The sequence below is a fragment of the Carcharodon carcharias genome, chromosome 13 (assembly GCF_017639515.1).
Source record: "Carcharodon carcharias isolate sCarCar2 chromosome 13, sCarCar2.pri, whole genome shotgun sequence".
Lineage (NCBI taxonomy): Eukaryota > Metazoa > Chordata > Chondrichthyes > Lamniformes > Lamnidae > Carcharodon > Carcharodon carcharias.
The window spans coordinates 94,163,325-94,182,910 of record NC_054479.1 but is presented as its reverse complement, the minus strand read 5'-3'; the positions used below and the strand labels follow the sequence as shown (position 1 = coordinate 94,182,910).

The 19,586-nt window shown below is 41.4% G+C and overlaps 1 protein-coding gene across 1 annotated transcript in view; it reads right to left on the bottom strand.

Moving 5' to 3' along the window:
* The window catches only part of LOC121286111 (serine/threonine-protein kinase 33-like), a 48,367-nt gene that overhangs the window by 24,240 nt on the left and 4,541 nt on the right, over nucleotides 1-19,586 (bottom strand). Inside the window, exons 3-6 of the mRNA XM_041203101.1 lie at nucleotides 18,788-18,901; nucleotides 15,780-15,884; nucleotides 9,526-9,664; nucleotides 4,503-4,591 (exon numbers count right to left, since the gene is read on the bottom strand). Of these exons, the coding sequence (XP_041059035.1) occupies nucleotides 4,503-4,591; nucleotides 9,526-9,664; nucleotides 15,780-15,884; nucleotides 18,788-18,901 (447 nt within the window). The remainder of the gene's footprint in view (nucleotides 1-4,502; nucleotides 4,592-9,525; nucleotides 9,665-15,779; nucleotides 15,885-18,787; nucleotides 18,902-19,586) is intronic.

Sequence of the window (19,586 nt, the reverse complement as noted above, 5' to 3'; positions counted from 1 at the left end):
GTGACATAAGCTGACTCAGTACAGATCAGTGAATGAATCTGGGATCTTCTGAATGACTCACTACCTTATCATACCATGGGATACCAAACCATGAAGTTTCCTACAAAGATCAATTATCGGAAAACATATTTCTGGTTGCACTTTGTTTAAACTTGATTGAGGCAGAGTAAGCTCACAGCAGATTGATGGATCATCATGAAGGTGTTGCAGAAGACAATTTGCCATTGCCCTGTGCACATATGGGAGGAAGAGGTGGCTCAGACATTTAAGTGAGAGTCTTGTATTTGAGACTCTGGCATTTGACTTTGGCTCCAAAGATGTTTCAGCGGGGATATGTTCTGGGTCATTGTCCATTATCTTGCTTGGTCATAGGATAAGTTTAGGCCTTTCTGGAAGCTGCAAAAGTCTACAATAATATGTCCCTCAACTATCCAGACATCTAAAGTGCTGTGCCAATGTGAATGTAACATGCTCGATAATTATTTTCCTTGGTGAAGGGTGTTGTTCAACCTGTGTTCATCTGATAGTTTACCACGTTTGTGAGGGTGTCAATAACCAGAATAGAAGGCTGATTGTGGAACCTTGTTTGCACAAATTATCCACTGTATTTCCCTGCATTACAACAATGACTACACTTCAAAAATATTCCTACCAAATTTATGGAGGAGAAACCCCAATCCATGCTATCATAAATTCTCCTTCAAACAACCCAGGCACAAAGTGTCTTTAAATACATGATGGGTGACTGTGTCCTGGAAAATGGTCATTGTGATTTTGAACACCATCACACTAGGTGTAAGGAACCAGCTGACCATGGGTGTCATTAATACTGCCTGATCTTTGGGAACTCCCGAATCCATCGCATTCCCCTACTGGTTTTGCACAGAGGGAAAGTAAAGAAGGTGTATCAGACCAGATCAGAGACTTGCGTGAAATATTCTCACATTGGAGACAGGTTGATGCTACCGGTGTCCTCTGACATAATTTGAAAGGAGCTGGAGGCATAAAGGTTCAGTGATGTAGTAAGCTTTACTTTCACAGACAATACGACTCCTGTGGTCAATGCTGGTCTGCAGGTTAGATTTGAGGCTTTGCCATTACTTAATCACTGCCTTCTTAAAGCAGAGCATGTGAAAACAGAGTCCCAATAAAATCCTTGGACATCATTAACACCCTGGGGAGGGGAGTTGGAATTTCCTTGTGAAAAAGTTCAGCACCACTGTGACCTTCAGGTTGACGGGCTTCAGAAGGCTCCCAAGGCAGCTTGATGAAATCTTTCCAGCCAGCATCCCACGAAAGGATGTGACAGTTGCCCTTGAGAGCCTCAGTCATCTTCACTGAGTCTCAGTCATTTGCAGGTCATTGAATTGCATGATGTCTTCTGCACCTCTGCTAAGGCTCCCGAGGCTACTCCTGACCATTGGGACCTGGTGCTACTCTGTCCCCACCCTACAGGCCCACAGTCTCCTGGGTCTCCCTCTGATCCCTTAGTCCTCTTGTCCTGCTCTTACCTCCTCCTCCTCCTCTTAATGCTCATCTCCCCCTCACTGGAGGTTGTGTTTTCTACTGAGAGCACAATCCCCATCTGTGTCCGAGAGTTGACACCACTCACTCCTAGGTTACAGATAGAATATTAAATAATGTTTCCGAAGACATCTCTCAATAAGAGGAGAGTCCTTCTGAAGAGAAAATATCCAAAATTCTACTCTGCCCAGTGAAATGAGCACTCCAAGCAGCTAAAGGTTTCTGAACTGCCAGTTCTCAGCTGCAGTTTAAAAGCCCGCCCAAACAAGGTAACGCTGAATAAAACAGGTTTCCCACCTGAAGTGAAACTGACCTTGAAGGCATATTATTGCCTTCTGGCTGTATATTTCAATCAGAGCGGTTGTTAATTGCCTCAATAGGCATTTAAATTGATATTTGACCAAAGCGGGCGGGTTCCGGACTTTTTGACCTGCCCAACGACATCATGTCACAGAAACCACTCCACAAAGCGGGAAATGCACCCGATCGCGGAGCATAAGATTCTGCCTCAGGCATGATCTAACCAGTGATTTGTATAACTAAAGCATGACTTCTACCCCTTAGCATTCTAGTCCTCTAGGTATAAAGGCCCGTGCTCCATTAGCCTTATTTGATTATCTCCTGTTGCCTTCCATGACACTTCATCCAGCTTGAGTACTGTGTGCAGCTCTGGTCACCACATTGCTGGAAAGCTATGATTGGGCTGGAAAGGGCGCAGGGGTTTATAAGGATGTTGCCAGGACTAGAAGTTTTAGCTATGAGGAAGAATTGGATAGGCTTTTTTACCCCTCCTTGGAACAGAGGAGGCTGAGGGGTGACTGAATTCAAGCGTATAAAATCTTGTGGGACATAGATAGGGTTGACTAAACTTAAGTATTAAACTTAGCAGAGGGGTTCATAGATTTAAAGTAATTGGCAGAAGAATTAGAGGGGAGATGAGGAAAGATTTTTTTTCACCCAGAGGGTGGTGGGACCTGGAACTCACTGCTTGAAAAGGTGATAGAGGCAAAACTCTCACCACATTTCAAAAGTAATTTTTTTATATAGTTGTTCATGGGATGTGGGCGTCACTGGCTGGGCCAGCATTTATTGCCCATCCCTAGTTGCCCTTGAGAAGGTGGTGGTGAGCTGCCATGTTGAACCGCTGCAGTCCATGTAGGTACACCCACAGTGCTGTTAGGGTGGGAGTTCCAGGATTTTGACCCAGCAACAGTGAAGGAACAGTGATATATTTCCAGGTCAGGATGGTGTGTGGCTTGGAGGGAAACCTGAAGCTGGTGGTGTTCCCATGCATATGCCCTTTTCCTTCCAAGTGGTAGGGGTCACGAGTTTGGAGGATGCTGTCTGAGAACTTGGACATCTACTTGAAGAGCCATGAACTGCCGTGCCACCAAACTAGTGCAGGAAGGTGGGATTAGGTTGAGTAGCTCACCATCAACCAGCATTGACATGATGGGCTGAATGGCCTCCTTCTGTGTTTTAAATTTTCTATGATTTCTATGAATAAGAAGGTTAGTCTAAGGGTCAAGTCTGTTATAAATCACTTTTGCTCACCATAATCAAAGAGTTCTAGGTAGGGGAACAAAGGCACCAGGTCTTAAATCAATGAGTTCTGAAGACAAACTCTACAAGTTGAATCTTGTCAGAAAAATCAACTTGTAGGGCCAAGATCCTGGTTTTGACATTGAAAGAGGGCCAGTGAAGTGGGTGCAGTGAAGGTCTTTGTGCTGATCTGGGAGAACAGAATAAAGAGAGATAACTATGAATTAGAACAAAAGCACATATCTGAATGTAACTTTAACCAGGGACTAGCGATTTACAAATTTGTTCAGTTTTAGAATGTCACTTGATGCAAGGACAAGTCCATGGTAAGGCTACACTCTGTAACCCACCATTACAGCCATGCCCTGTGAATGACACAGTGTCTATGAAAGTGAGCTATTTTAAAACATTCAGAAAGAAAACTGATTTCTGATTCAAAAGGGAGAAATGGAATATGAATTTTGGAAAGACCATTAGGTGTCTTTTGGAAAGATCACGATGAATTTAACCAATTAGTCTTTTCTCATTTTTAGCTGCTTCTTATACACCACTTATGTCTCTTGTTTGCAATAAATTATGAAAGATTGTTTTTCTGCAAGGCACTTGAAAATATGTCTTGTATACCTACTTAAGACTTGTTTTAAATATCCATCGATACTTTTTCATAGTTAACCAGAATTATTACAATGGGCTGAATCTCCTGAGAAATGGGAGTCACCGTCCAATTGTCACTCTGCTTCTATTTCACTAACTCTGCATTTCTAGCCCAGGCGTCTGGTCAGGGCCAGAAAGGTGAAGCGTACTTGTTCTGGGAGTCCTTCTTCATAGGGCAGGATTGTCGGGGGAAGCCAAGCCAGGGCACTAGCTGTCATATTCCGGTAAGTAGAGAGTTTAAAGTCCCCAAAGCCACTTTGAGAAGCTACACAGAGAAGGTAAGTGTGTAAGTTGAGGGAGCAGGGAGGTGGGTCGGTGAGGGGGTAGGGTGAGTCGGGTGGGGGTGGGGGTGTGGGGTGGTAGTTGGGTCAGGGGTGTGGTTGGGGGGGGGGTTTATTTGCGGGGTGGGGGAGTTGTCAGTAGTTACCCAGGAGTTACAACTGGTTTTAATCCTTCTAACCTTTCCTGGGATGTTATTCTGGTAAGTGAGTCAGAACCATCCAAAGCCTCTGACTTTAACTCAGTGTTTCAAAGGGTTCCAAAGACACAAGGGAAATGCACATCAGAAGTCCAAATTTCCCGGACAATTCTGATGTGCCAGTGCACTGGGACCTCTGAGGTGTCCCCCAGTGCATCCTCGGGAGATACTTCCAGGGTACAACTATCCAAATATCGGAAGTTCTGGGCCAACATAAAATCAGAATGGCTTACAAACTGCCAATTCCACTGTATTACATTGTATACAGACTGATAGCGGAAGGTGCATCACTGGTAAAGCTTACTTTGATATTGAGTTTCATTCCATTGTCATCTGCATCATCATTACTTTTAACCAGGATATTTTCCAGCTTCAAATCCCTGTGAATAATATCTAAAAAAAACAGAGAATATTTAAAAATGAGTGTTCTGGAATAGCGTAGATCCAAAATAATGGGAAGAATTTTCTCCCCGTTGGACGGGCTGGGTGGGCGTGAGCAAGTGCGCAACTGATCGCCGCCATTTTATGTGGGCGGGCCAATTAAGGCCCGCTCAACGTGACACACACCTGGAAGCACTGAGCGCTCCCTGTGCGAGCAGGGGGCAGAGGGAGAGTCAGGGCCTGCAATCTTTCATGCATGCACGCGAAAGCACGCAGAAATCTCCCTGAGGCATGGATCTGCCTCCAGGAGATTATTTTCTTTATGAAAACTTAAAAAAAAATAGAAACAATTATTCAAACATGTCCCCTCATGTGACAGTGTCACATGAGCTGGGACATATCAATGAATTTTAATGAAAATTTTTGTTTAATTAATAAACACTTCACGAAACCTCATCCCGCCCGTGGATGAGGTTTCATGATAAATGCAAAGGCCAACCTGGGCTCTTCGCCTGCCTGCCAACCTTAAGATTGGATGGGCAGCCCTGAGAATCAGTTAAATTAATTAATTAATGGCCTTAATAGGCCTTTGACAGTTCTGTGGGTGTGCAGTGGACTTCGCTGCGCGCCCGCTGAACTGAGAATCAGAATGAGGCGCAGTGACATTGGGATGCACTGCCGATGTCACCGTGCGCCATTTTACGTGTTGACAATTGGGGCCCGTCCCCGGACGCTGACCAGAAGATTCAGGCCAATGTTCCCAGTTTTATGTTAGTATAACAACATCTAATCAGGTAGAACAGGGTGCCCAGATTGGGACCCAAGGACTAGGGTCTGTCCCCTTCCATGACACTTTATCCAGTTTGCTCTGCTCAAAGCTCAAATAACTCAATTGTATTTTCACTTGCTATGGCTTATTCCACAACCCTGTAGGGACAACCATTGATGGGTGCAATCCATTGATGGATAACCTCCCCTGAGTGCCACTACCCATTGGATACATGGATTCATCCTTATTGGTCTTATTTGCTGGCTTGGTCTGTTTGAAATTCCTGGGCCTCAAATTCTCAAATGGATGTTCTTAGTATTCTTGCATCAATGGTACATATTCAGAACTTCCCATAGATACTTCCTTGGATTCAGTAAGCCGATCTCATGCCCATTGCTTTCCACTAACACAGCCCAATTTCTGCCGATCTGATCATGTAACTCAGAGGAGGAAATGCCAACCTCTTGTCATGCTAACAGGACACAGGCCTGGAGTTTTCTCTAGGTTGTTTGTTTACACCCAAAATAAGCCAAACCAGTGCAAAGGAATGAGAAATTTCAAGCACAAATTACTTCCAGAATAAATTGTGTTTTCATGATTTATTGCGCTGGTTTTAAAAACCATAATGCTGGAATTCAGCCTCGCTCCCCCGCCCCTCACCCACACCCATCCATCCCCCCAACCCCCATCACCACACACCCATAGATTGAATTAATCGTATGGCGAGTTTCCGCTAATTGTGCTCACTTTGGGCTTTCAAAAAGACTCATAATTTTAAGCACCTTTTTAAAAAAAAGTGTTGTGGGACACTAATAGATATGTTTTAGTAGCTTGGAAATTCTCTATTAATTTACTAAGAAACTGTCTATTGTACACCAATGTAACCGGCAAATGTAAAAGTTCTTTTAAAGTAATTTTCAGTTATCTAAAATCAGGTTACTCACAGTTGGTGAACTAGACACTCTGCTTAAGAGGCTTATTCTTTGTGAAATGGGATTAAATATTGGGAAAACCGATACCATTGTTTTTGGATCCTCGCTCCAAACTCAGTTTCCCAGCTACTGACTCCATCCTTCTCCCTGACACTGACTGAGACCAAACCTGGTTGTTTGCAACCTTGGTGTTATGTTTGACAGTGTGTTGAGCTTCCCACCACATATTCGCACCATTGTACGATCGCCAGTTTCCACCTCTGTAACATCAGCTGACTCCTGGCTCAGCTCACCTGCTGCGGAAACCCTCGCTCTTGCTTGGACTTCACTATTCCCACACACTCCTGGCTGCTCTCCCACATTCTACCCTCAGTAAACTTGAGGTCATCCAAAGCTCTCGTCTTAACTCGCTCAAAGTCTCATTCACCTATAATCCCTGTGCTTGTTGACCTATGTTGGCTTCTGATCAAGCAGTGTCTTGACTTTTAAAATTATTATCCTTGTTTTCAAGTCCCTGGACAGTCTCACCTCTCCCTATATCCATAATCTCCTCCTGCTTCATAACCTTCCAAGATATCAGTGCTCATCTAATTCTGGCCTCTTGAGCATCCCTGATTTTAATTGGTCCATTGTTGGTGGTCATGCTTTCAATTGCCTAGGTCCCAGCCTCTGGAATTCCTTCAGCACTTCTCTACCTCTCTTTCCTCCTTTAAGCCATTCCTTAAAAACTAACCATTTGACAAAGCTTTTGACCATTTGACCTAATTATCTCCATATGTGGCTTGGTGTTTTGTTTTGTAACTCTCCAGTGAAGCACCTTAGACACATTATCACATTCATTAAATGTGTTATATAACTATAAGTTGTTGCTAATAAGTCAATGTTCGGTTGTATTAATAAAACTGCACCAGGTTAGCACTCCTTAAATATATCAAGGAGTATTTTTGAATCCAATTTTTAAAAAAAATTACATTCTAACTGTTGCCTGATTGTGTTGGTTCATGGAATATTTTATTTTTGGCAATAGATAAATTGGTTTGGGCAGAGCAAAAAGAACTTCTGAAAACCAGAGCAATCTGTGGCCAGATCGCCCATTGCACCCAAGCAGCAACTCTTGGCCTGCTTCTTTTGCGTGCTCTATCACATACTTCTTTAGCCTTTCATTAGGCAAATGGTTTGTACTTTATTTAGATGAGGTCAGAATGAAGTATTGAGCTGCTTTATTTCTCAAGCACCAAGTGAACATTTGCAGCAACAGTTATAAGTGGATTTGCTTAATTGAATCACGCAATTTCTTTTTAAATAATAAGACAAAATAATTAATGATCACCTGGGTCTAGTACACAATGGGTGTGATGCACTCATTGATTACTGAGGCAGTATAATGAATTACTTATTGTTTTGGATCTTTGGCGAATAACATCAATGCCTCATCACTCATTTGTATTTTAACCAGTTTTTGTTTCAGTACATTTTTATATATTAACTTGTGTGAATGTACTTTGATTTCTGGGGTACGGTGGCATAGTGGTTATGTTACTGGACTAGTAGTCCAGTAGGTTTGGCTATTAATCTTGAGGTGAGCTCAAATCCCAACAATGCAAATGAGGAACTTAAGTTTAGTTAATTAATTGAATAAATAAAGCTAGTGTCCATAATGGTAACCATAAAACAACTGATTTGTCATAAAAACTCAACTGTTTCACCAATATCCTTTAGGGAAGGAAACTCACTGCCTGTACTCAGTTTGATCTAAATGTGACTCTGGACCCTCAGTAATGTGGTTACACTTAACTGCCCTCTGAGATGGCCTAGCAAGCCATTCACTTGAATCAAAACTATGTTAATCCATAATCCTCATGATCTGCAGCAGTTCAAGAAGGCAGCTGATCACCACCTTCTCAAAGCCAGTTAGGGATGGGCAATAAATGCTGGCCTTGTCAACAACACCCACCTCTCATGAATGAATGAAAAAAAAGCCCAACATTTAACTGCAGCAGTATCCAAATTATTTATGAGGAATATTGATGTTTCTTAAGTCTCTAAATGTGACAGTACATAAATCCTAAACTTGAATACAAAGATCTGTTAGTGTTAGCAACTTGAGATATATGCAAATTAATAGGAAGATGGGTTTAAACATTATAACAGGTTATGTAGTACATACAGTGTGGTCCATGAGGACGAAATGTTTTTCCTCACCTGATCCCAACTGTCAGACAGACTGGATTAGTCCTTTGACATGGTTTACAAGGGCGAATATTGCAAAGCTTTGCTCAGTTTAACATTTCAATCCAAACAACAGTACCGTCAAAATGTCAGCATAGATTATATGATCAAATCTCTGGACTGGGGCTTTTGACTGGACAATTGTACCAGCACTGAGTCAAGCCTAATACTTAGGGCAATAGCTTTATCTATTATCTATTATAATTTCATGAAGCCCCACACTCCCTACAAATTTTTCCCCCATATTGTCTAATGTTATTAAACTGTTAGAATGACAACTAAACAAACGTGTGGAATAAATCTTAACACTTGAGTCCCTGAATTTAGGAGATTAAGGAGTGATCTAATTGAGGTGCTTATAAGGTGACTGAATCAATTGATGGGGTAGATAAGAGAGAAATTTTTTCAACTGGTGCGGGAATCCAGGACAAGGGGCAATAACCTTAAAATTAGAGCTATGTCAGGATGACGTCAGGAAGCACTTCTTCACAGGAATGGTCGTGAACATCTGGAAGTCTCCCTCAAAAAGTCATTGAGGCTACAGCCATTGAAAATTTCAAAACAGGGATTGATAGAATTTGTTAGGTCACTGTTTTAAAGACTATGGAAAGAAGGTGGTAAATGGAGTTGAGGTACAGATGAGCCATGAACAAGCTCGAGGGGATGAATGGCCAATTCCTGTTCTTAGCTTCCTACTTCAAGGATATGTTGAAAATGTTAGATGTGCCACAATATAGTTACAAATAGTTTTTTTTTCGCTAATACAGTAAGTTGTCAATTGGTGCAATGTAAATATTGCAGGTCAAAGGTCACACAGTGTGAGCCACCACATGGTTTAATTGTAGCATTTTCTATTTAATATTTCTAGAGGGGGCATAAATAACGTACTTGGGTTTGATCAGCAGCAGATGACCACAAGAGACCCCCAAGGAAATAGAACATATAGAATTACTGAGGGTCGTTGGTAAGTATTAGTTAAAATGCTACAGCTGTTAAGGTAGTACAGAGCATCTTACCATTTTTGTGGAGGTAAAAGATTGCACTTGCCAAGCTGGAAATTATCTGTTTCGTTTCAGACTCACTGAAATTGCCTTTCTCTTCCAGAATTCCCTTGAGCTCCCCAAGTTCACAGAATTCAATGACAAGGTAGACTTTCTAAATCAGAAAGGAGGAATGGAGAAGAGTACAGTGACCTTCAGTTAGTGATTTTGCTTATGCAGTAATTTACCTCACATCACCCAATGAAGGAATAGTTGTATGGGAAACAGTCCTATCAATAAACGAGACAAGAAGATAAATGACCTTTTTTTTAATAATAAAAACAGGAAATGCTGGAAAATCTCAGCAGGTCTGGCAACATTTAGTCTTCGGTACTTAATATTGAGTGCAACAACTTCAGACCATGAGCTCTGCCATCCATTTTGTTTTTTTCCAGCCCATCCCCAAGGGCCAGTCTCTAACTTGTTGCCATGTTTTGCTTTCAGAAAGTGCTGACCCTTGTTCTGCTATCTGACCTTTATGCCACTATTAACATCTGCCTTAGTCTTTAATCCTATCATTACCTCTCCCTTTGTCTTTTATCCATGATATCTTTGTCATTTAATCTCTCCTGAGCACCAATCTATCCTTGGCCTTCTATTTTGCTCCACCTGCCCCAACCCCTCTCTTCAACAGCATAAAACCCATCACATTTTTATCTCTTTGAAATGTTAACCCTGTTTCTCTTTCCACAGGTGCTGCCAGATTTGCTGAGTTTTTCCAGCATTACCTGTTTTTAATTTCAGATTTCCAGCATCTGCAGTATTTTGCTTTTATTTTTTGATCTTCATGCCTTCTCTGAAATGAACTTATTTTTAAAAAGTGTGGATTGACTCAATGACAGCTTTATGCACACTTTGAACTAAAGATCATTAACACACTCCAAGGCACCTGCCAACATCAAATTTGAGCTAACCAGCAGGGTGAAATGAGAGCAGTTTCAATCAGTGACTCTGTCACCCTTCCTCCCTCTGTTCAGCATCCCTCCCAGACAGCATGGCTGAGAATAGCAATTGTATGGAACTAAATGCTTGTTCCACTACTTGGAGGTATAATGTGTTGATGGACCACACCTAAACACCAACTCCATCATGTTTTATTGTAACTAAATAAAATGATATCTACCCAACTCCATGATGAAGTGAAGGGCAGATTATCACCACTTGCTAAAATCACAAGAAGGGGCACTTCTTCCTTGTTTGAGCTTGGACGATCAGGTGGGAACTATGATGTGAAATTCACTTGACTTTCTGTCCATGAATTTAAATAGCAAGGTAGGGAGAATAAATGGGGCAGATGTGGCATGACCTCACCATGCATGCTCCAGCCATGCCCCTGCCCCCTACCAGTGGGAAGCCTTTCATCTCATCCAGTGATTTGCATGATTGCAGCAGTTGGGTTTATGAAGCTCTATGGATTAAACTTCACTCTGTTCTACCCAATTTATGGGCCTAAAACAAGCACAATTGTGACCAGTTTAGCAGTATAGAGGCTAATGTCTAACTGGCACCTAAGTTTGGGCCGTTGCTAAATTGGCTGAAGGCTTTCTTTTAAACTGTCCTGGCAGTCGCCTAGAATTAGCACAAGTCTCATTTTAATATTGAAATAAGGTTCTAGTGCTCATCTTAGCCCAGGAGAGAGGGTTTGTGGCCAATGCACTCCCTATCCCTCCAAAGGCAGGAGTTGGAGTTTCCAGCTGCCATGGTTGGAAGATGCCAGAGATGCACTGGAAAGGTCACTTGCATCAGCTGTCTCATGGTAATGAGGAGCCCTCTTACTGATCACACAGGTTCCGATGGCACTGGAGGGCACTGACTGGTGCAATGGTGGTATAACTGCTTGGATTGCGAGCTGCTAATTTTTGGTCACTCTCTTCTCTTCCTGTTACACTTACATTTCACTCATAGTAGTTAATGATTATTGTGACTGATTTAGTTTTCACTTTATAAATCATGGTATGAATGACTTCATAAATCTTTGATTTGTGTCTAATATTTGCCACTGTACAAGGAGTTGGGTGACCTGAGGCAAACCTTATTGCGTAGATTACTGCAAGTGGGATAATGCGAGCCCTTGGGTTATAGCTGTGCAAGAGCAGAGGATTCTAATTGTACAGCTTCAGATTTTAGGAGATAATTGCTTATTGAAATTGCAGTAAAAACTGTGATCGCACAGGATGACTACCGCATGCCTGAGGCTTCCATCCACATAACATTGAGATTTAAATAAGCTTTTGTTTTTTTTAAAAAAAGTCGTTTGGAGAAACAATTGATTTTGAAGAGTGAAATCAAGTAAGTGATAAATGGAGCTGCTTTATATCCAAATGATTAGAGAAATACTGTGGAAATTCAGGGAAAGACTGAGGAAAGCATTTCATCTTTCAAAGGGTGTTACAAGACAGCCCAGAATAGAATGCAGGGCTACGTGACTTTGTGCCACTAGTTACTCAGGTTGTGGAAAATACAGTGCTCCTATTGAAGAAGACAGATGGGTTTGCGTCAATGTTTAATCATGTTTTGTAATAGTGCTCTGCATTAAGCCCATTAGAGTAAGTGGTTCCATTTTGGAACAATGCTCAGATTTTAAACGAAGTGATTTGTTTTCTAGTCCATTAGATAGAATATATAAGTTTTGCAATTTATTCTCACTGGGAGTTGAGTAACCCTTGCATTCATGTCCCAGACAAACTTTTATTTTATTGAGGACTAATGTGGGAAGATTCATTGAAATGATAAAAATTTCCAGTTATTATTTTAAGTGGGATAAAAAATGTTCTTAGAACCATTGAAGGAAAATGTGCCCATAGGTACCCAGGAACAGGAGCAGGCCACTTAACCCTTGAAGCCTGTTCATTCAGTGAGATCATGGCTGATTTATGACCTAACTCCATGAACCTCTCTTTTCCCTATATTCCTTAAGAGCTTTGCTTAACCAAAATCTATCAATTGAAGACTTAAAATTAACAATTGACCAGGAATCAAATCAACAATTATGAAGAGAGTTTTAAACTTCTACCATCAATACATGTAGAAGTGTTTCCTAACCTCACTCATGAAAAGTCTGGCTCTAATTTTTAGGTTATGTTGCCTAGTCCTACATTTCCCAATCTGTGGAAAAAATGTCTCTCTATCTACCCTATCTGTTCCCTGAAAATTTTGACCAAATCGCCCATTAACCTTCAAAATTCAAGAAAATCCAATCCTGGTTTGTGCAATCTCTCTTGATAATTTGACTCTTGAAATCCAAGCATCATTTGAGTCAATCTACACTGTTCTCCCTCCTAGGCCTATATATCTTCCCTGAGGTGTGGTTACCAGAATTGAACATGATAGTCCATGTGTGGTCTAACCACGTCCTTGTATGGTTGTAGCATGACTTTTAATTCCTTGTGTTCTTATTGGGCAGAATTTTACAGCAGCGGGACTTTACCTTCCCGCTGAAGTCAATGAGATTTAGAATGTCTCGCCGCATTTTACAGCCTCGTTCCCACCGAAACGGGGCCGTAAAATTCTGCCCATCATCTCGACATAAAGCCCAGCATTCCATTAGCCTTTTTGGTTATTCTTTATACTTGTTCATTATATTTCATTAATCTATGTTCATGCAACATTAAGTGTCTTTAGACCTTCACTACCTCTAGCTTTTTAGGTTTAGAAAGTTTTCTGATCTTTTCTAGATCCAAAGGAGATTGTCTCACACTTGTCTGCACTGAAATCCATTTACCAGTTTTGCCCATTCACTTAATCTATCAATATCCGTTTGTAATTTTATGCTTCCATCTACACTGACTGTAATGTGGCCTATCTTTATGTCATCAGCAAAACTGAATATATGGCTCTTTATCTCATTATCACAGTTCTTAGTAAATATAGTGAATAGCTGAGGCCCCGAGCTGAATCCCTGTGGAAACCCTGTAAAAAGAAAGGGTGCATCTATTGATGTTACAACGCCAGAGGCAGTACTTGATGCACGTGCGCGCTCCATTGTTAGACAAATGAACGGCATCGTAGATTTTGGAGTGCCATCTATATTCCTGGCGACAAGACATCATAAATGTGCAACATTTTGCATCATTTAGTGCAAAGCAACAAATTACTTCAAAAATTCTTTTTAAAGGCCTTTCATTTAGTTGATTCTCAAGTAAATAAACTAGATTTCTCCAAGGAAGGGTGGAATTGAAACGCTGTGATGCAGCACTAAACATAATTACAAATTTTCACCACAAACTTGATTTCATGTTTGGAGGGTGGTGAAGAGGGAGTTTTATTATTGTAATTTTATCAGAAGCCTGCACTTTGTGGGGAACAGATTTACCTCAAATTGGCCAAGTAATGGCCAGCAGATGGGCACACCATCTAATTTAGGACAGCAAGTGAACTCTCGAAACTGGAGGGTCAATAGGCCCCTCCTATTCTCCCTCTACGATGGGAGAAGCAACCAAATGCCTTTGCAGATAGGCATCCCAACACCATCTCAAACTTTTTTAACTTTAACATCAAAAAATGTATTCAGTATCCAGACCACCATTGGAGGGGAGGGGGTACCCGCTCTGCTGGCTGGCCTTTGGCTGCAGCTGAAGCCAGTCAGACTGAAAGGGCCGCTAAGTCCACTTGGATTATTGGGCCCTTGGTCTGCTGCTGGAAGGCCACCCCCAGGCAGCTGGCCTGTTCCCCAATGCCTCCAGAGATCTTGAGGCCAGCTGAAAAATTCCAGTCAGCATCCAGTATTAGGCCTCAATACTATCGATGTCAGTGTATAAGTCAACCTTTGAAGTATCAAAAAATCCCTACAAAAACGGGGGTCGACTTAGTATAAAGTGAACCGTTGGCGTGGATGATTGCGATTTTGAAATGTCATCGTGGACGTGTATTAAACCCCCATGCATCATCGCTACAGTCCATATCACTTGCTTGATCCCTTGCGCCTAGATAGAAGATGACTGGTAAGCAAAATGTGCATTTGTGGGGTGAAAAATTGAGGCTGACTGCTAATGACAATATAGCATAATATGGCTGAAAAGGGTCAACTATGCCAAATATATGCAATAAAAAAATTTGAGGGGAGTGGAAAAATGGGGTTGTCTTATATGCCGGTTCCACTTACGTACTGCAATTTACAGTAAGGTGAATTGGCTACCCAAAGCTGTGGGCAGTTAGTTCTGTCCACGTTGCCACCCCTTCCCCCTACCCCGCACCCGGCAATTGCATCTCCAGAAAAATCAGCCAGGGGCAGGGTGAAACCCACAACCCTGCATGCTAGCCAGCATATCCCTGTTCCCATCAGGGTCTAAAATTTCAGCCTTACAACAGGCCCAAATGTCCTGGTGTTCAGGAAAAAAGCAAAGGATTCCCACTCCCGATTATTGTCTCTGTTCTACGTGAGGGAATGTGTACTTTGGGTGAGAGACATGTATCAATCTTGACTGTTGTGTCCTCCAAGGTTGGATAACCTGCTGATCCCACACATAGGAGCCAACCATAAGCTTCCTTGATGTTGTACAAGGGGTGAGATTGATTGGTCATCATCCACAGTGGGAAGGAAAATCTGGCGAGTTGTATAATAAGCAGCCAATCCAATATTGCCCATTCTACACCACTGAAAGTTAAAGTTAGCTCTGCAGAGTGTCCCCTTTGAAGAGGTGCCCGAGGGCTACTGGGGGGACCATAGCCCATGAACAGTTATCTGCTTCCAAGTAGGAGGGAAGATAAACAGAGAAAACTGAAGTGAATTAAATAAATTGGTTAAAATTAGAAATAGAAACAGAATAGAAAGGTCACCTACATAATCTGGAACTCTCTCCCACAAAAAGCTGTTAAGGCTAGGTAACTGAAAATTTCAAACTGAAATTGATAGATTTTTTGTTAGGCCTTGGTATAAAAGCTTATAGAATCAAGGTGGGTAGACAGAGCTTAGGAAATGATCAGCAATGATCTAACTGAATGATACATTTGGCCCGGGAAGCTGAATGTTGTCCTGTCTCAATGATCCCATAACAATGTAAGTTGCAGCCTGAGAGATCTGATGAGGTGCAATAGAAAATGCAAATCCTTTTCTCCTCCTAACAATGTGTTCTTAATTGCTGATCTGCAAATATTCCTGATAGCTTCTCCCAATGTTATGGAAAACAATTTATCACGATAGATTTGTTGTAAAAAAACAAAACCATTACTGATTAAGTATCATACAAAGTTCAAAGCTTGTTTTCTGAATTTCTTAGCTTGAAACCCAATACCTTTGTGGTCTCATAAACTTCTGCTAGTTTAATAATATGTTCATGGTTCACCATCTTCAAGATGGCAATCTCCCTCTCCAGCATTTTAACAGCTTGGCTTCCAGCCTGAAATAAGAAGACAGGAGTCTCGTTCAACCTCCACAGTGGATATCACAGCAAACAGTTTAAATACAACACTTGGGAAAAGGACTTTTTTTTTCCCCTGGCCTGAATTAATCATGCTATGGTAGGGCCACTGCTGTTGGTTTCAGGATCCCTAGGTTAAACGTTAGCCTCTCCTCTTGAAATCGGTCCAGTGACCCCTGCTGGGGTTATGTATTGGTGCCAGGTGTGCAGATTGTCATGTTATTATAATGATATAAGACTTTGGGCTTATTTACTGTACAAGACTCAAGGCACCAATCACTCATAAGGAATTGGATAAACATGTTGTGGGTTCGTTTATTAAGACTAGGCACATGGAAACAGTTCTACATAGGTATAAAACTTGAAGGCATTGGTATAAGTATGAGCTCTGCTCAAAGCAAAAGTGAAACTAAGAACAGATCACATGACACATTTCCCTTCTAGTGATGTCATGCTGCTACCCCTTAATGGCATATTTCAACAGATCTGTGACTGCTTGACTTATATAACTCACTGACACCCAGCATTGAGGCAATAATGGGCACTTGGGTGAGGCATTGGAAGGCAACTGGATCATGCAGGATCCTAGGGGCTGCATCTTCCAATGCTGTGCTGCCAGGCAAGGACTTAGATAGCCTCTCCTGAAATATTTGAAATGTTTTGATCATCTGAGAAATAGAAGAATGTTGAATAGCCAGTAAAAGTACAGGTTTTATGTTGCCCCATAATACATCAGGGCTAGGGGTGGTGGTGGTGGTAGATTGGGGGGAGGGTTTGTAGGAGCAGAATAAATGATTACTAAATACATTTAAAAATTTCAACAAAACCAAGCTGCATTCCTATATAGGAATAAACTGGAAAAGGCCAGCTGGGCAAACAATCCCAAAGACAAATCCCTTTTCATCACCTATTTCATCACCTTTATACTCAAATATCCATACAATTCTCTTCTATGCTATCTGACTCACTGACTAATTCATTTCACATACTCACCATAAAGTAATTAAACACCCCAGATACAGAGACTTGAACACATCATCCAGGCTTTAAGAAAAACTTTCTTGGGCTATTGGCATTGTTAACAAAGCCAGCCTTTATGGCCCTTCCCTGGAATGACACACCAGCAGAGTACTGCTGCAGTCTTGCACTGTCAGAGGTGCCATCTTTTAGTGAAGCCAAGACTGCTCTCTCAGGTGGATGAAAAAGATCTTGTGGCACAAGACAAAGAAGGGCACAGTTCTCCCCTGTATCCTTTCCAGTTTTTGTTATTATATATTTTACAGTTTAATGTATTAATGGCTTGGACTTAGGTATGCAAGGCATAATTTCAAAGTTTGTAGGCAACGTGAAACTCAGAAATATAGTAAACAGTAAGGAGTTTAGTAACTGACCCCAGGAACGCATTGACAGACTGGTGAGATGAGCATACACATGGCAGATGTAACTTTACGCAGAAAGGTGTGAAGTGATACATTTTAGTAGGATGAATGAGGAGGAGCAATATAAACTAAACAGCACAATTTTAAAGGGGCTCTCGGAACAAAGGTGGTGAACATACATACATGTTTAAGAGTGCAGTATATGTTGAGAAAGTTGTTGCAAAAGCATCTGGGATCCATGGATCACAGGGTACAAAAGCAAAAGTGTTTGCTGAATGTTTACAAATCACCGGTTAGGCCCCAGCTCAAATATTGCAGCCAGTTCTAAACACGACACTTTAGGAAGGATGTCAAGGCCTTACAGAGGGAGCAAGGAGGATTTCTTAGAATGGTACTGGAGATGAAGAATTTCAGATTTGTGGAGAAACTGGAGAAGCTAGGGTTATTCTGTTTACAGCAGAGAAGGTTAAGGGGAGACTTAATAGAGGTGTTCAAATACATGAAGGGTTTTGTGGGAGTGAATAATGCAAAAACTGTTCCCTGTAGTGACAGAAAGGTTGATGACCAGACGATGCACATTTCTAGAGGTGAGGTGAGGGGAATATTTCTACACGATGACTTGTTCTGTTCCAGAATGCATTGCCTGAAAGTGTGGTGGAAACAGATTCAATATTGACTTCAAATAAATAATTGAAAGGACAAACATTTGTAGGAATATGGAAAAGGGCAGGCAAATAAGGCTAATTGGATAGCTCATTCAAAGAACTGGCACAGACACAATGGGATGAATGGCCTCTTTGTATACTGTATCATTCTATGATAATTGAATGTAGAAGCCAAACTGAATTGAGCAGTCATTCCTGCTTTGAGATTTCCCCCAATTCCAGCTGTATTCACGGCCCTGGTGTTATTATTATACGAAAGGTGGGCAACTGGGGAGTTGCACTAGTCTGAGCCGAAATGGAGAGCCCTAAATTCCAGGGGCTTTCCACATGATGAAAGAAATAGGCTGCTTTCTACCTAATAATGTAAAAAATATTTTTAGCTGTTTTGATCAGGAAGCCCTTTGCAGGACCATAAAGTGTTTGCAGAGACCACCCTTCCAACTCTACCCCCATGTTCCTCTTCCAACCATCAGGTCCATCAGGCAGCCCCTGTGCCCATTGTTCCTGCAGTGCAATTGACAAAAACAGAGCAGAGGCTATGGTTTTCCTTATTTGCATGTTTACAGCATGCTGTGGTGCCGTTATGAGGGGGGTTATTGTTTCTTCTGTGACAGCTTGGCAGTGCAGAGGCATAGCGCAACAGCCTAGTACATGGATATCAATCTCTTTGCACTTGTCCTTAGATCATCCAGAGGAGGAAGGGTTTCCCTGTAACATCCATCTCCACGTCATATCCCCAATCATTTCTCTGTCCCACAGACAACCTGGCCGCGACTGGCAGAGTTTAGTGAGTTGTGAAACATGTGAAAAATTCAGTTTCCTTTAGAAAGCATGTTACCTTTTCCTTGCTCAGTTTCTTGATGGCCCACTTTGTGTCTGTGGGTATGTGTGTAGCTTGAATGACAACACCAAAGCTACCTTTCCCCAGATCTTGTCCAAACTGGTAGTAAAGCTAAAAAGTAATTCAAAGAGTCATTGTGACTTAGTATTAGGCAATTCAACAGTAGCTTAAAACAAGTTAACACATAGGACCACAGCAATGAAGCTCTAACGTAACCCAAAGTTCAATTAAGATCCAAATAAATATATATCTTGAACATGTTGTTTTGTTTTGCGATTCTAATAGGAGAAGCTTAGGAGACTTAAAGGAAAATTTAATGATATAATGCTCTACTGTGAGCTACCTCCTCTGCTGTGGAATGCATGTCCTTAATGAACAACATATTGTGCACGTGCTGCGTGAGTTTCCTCCTCAGGGATGTGACCCCGTCAAAAGAATTCTGTGGTGAAATTTCTGTTCTTCAATGTGAGGTATGTTAATAAAGGAGGACAAAAGGGATCTCGTTTTTTTCATTCAATTTCAAGTGACTCTTGACCAGATACAGTGAGCTTTAGGTGCTGAATACGGATTCCATTCTACCAGGGCTCAACAATGGAGACAAAATTCTACATCATCAAATTTATGGACTGGTGCACTCAGTTTTCTTTTCAGTATTCCGTGTTGCTCAATAGTTATGTTTACAAATGTTAGCAGAGCAGAGATTTTCCTGTTTTCACTTTTTAGGATGAAAGAAATGAGCTAAAGATATGGTGAGCAAAAATTTTAGATTTATAAAAAGTTGACCAGAAAAATACAC